Source organism: Halyomorpha halys, unplaced genomic scaffold (assembly GCF_000696795.3).
Source record: "Halyomorpha halys isolate HHAL.00 unplaced genomic scaffold, Hhal_1.1 Scaffold778.1, whole genome shotgun sequence".
Taxonomy (NCBI): Eukaryota; Metazoa; Arthropoda; class Insecta; order Hemiptera; family Pentatomidae; genus Halyomorpha; species Halyomorpha halys.
The window spans coordinates 257021-257952 of NW_027107890.1; the positions used below are offsets into that span (position 1 = coordinate 257021).

The 932-nt window shown below is 30.4% G+C and overlaps 1 protein-coding gene across 1 annotated transcript in view; it reads right to left on the reverse strand.

Annotated features, from left to right (window-relative positions):
• Cadps (calcium-dependent secretion activator 1) overlaps positions 1 to 932 on the reverse strand; it is a gene marked incomplete in the record, with an annotated part of 128392 nt that overhangs the window by 69480 nt on the left and 57980 nt on the right. The window contains 1 exon segment of the mRNA XM_067046263.1: positions 293 to 399. Coding sequence (XP_066902364.1) covers positions 293 to 399 — 107 coding nt within the window.

Consider the following 932-nt stretch of genomic DNA (forward strand, 5'->3'; position numbering starts at 1 on the left):
AAACTCTAGCCAAAACGTTGGCACATTAAAATAAGTTAATCGAACTTATTTGTGTTTTTCATTGACCGCACCCCCAACCATCTTCTCCTCATTCAATAATTATAATTATATCATACATAATTAAAAGTATGTATATGTTTACCTGTAACTTTTTAAGCATTTTATACACTAAAAAGGTAAACAAACATTTGTGAACAGCATATTGCAAAAGTATAATAGACACATATTATGAAATATATTTAGTTGGGATATTTCATGAAATTTTATAAATCTTGTTTGTAATAAAACTTACCCACAGTGTTTCATATTTAGAGGTTTATCCATGCGACACGCTATCTTAATTCTTAAATCTTGATCTGCACAGTTTTTGGGTACAATCATCTTATGCCATTCAGGAACCTAAATAAAACTTTTTTTTAAAAGTAAGTACAGGAGAAAAAACAACAAAAATGTAATTGTAAGCTGAAATAAAACTGTATGCCAGTATATATAGTGAAATTGAAATTTTAACTAACTTACAGTTAAGCCTGCCAGTCCTTTATTGAGCCCTTCCCCAAGAAAGCAGCTAGGAGAATGCTCATTAGATAAAATGAATAGGATAGTGTTCTGAGGAAATATAATACTCAGACCAAAACTAGCGACATAGAAGTGTGACAGTTTCTATATTGGGTAGCAACTTGGTCAACAAGAGTTGTAGGTTGAAGAAGAAACATTCTCCATCCTCAGAACGTCGATAACACAGACCAAGAAAATGCAATGCATTTATGCAAAGAAAATTAAATGGATGCAGAAACTGAATAAAGTTGTCATTCAGCCATATCACTAACCTGGTAATAAATCTCATAGATACTAGTGTATGTTTTTGGTTTAAGGAAGCCTTTTTTTTTTTTTTTTTTTTTTAAATCGTTAAATACGACAATATATCAATTTTT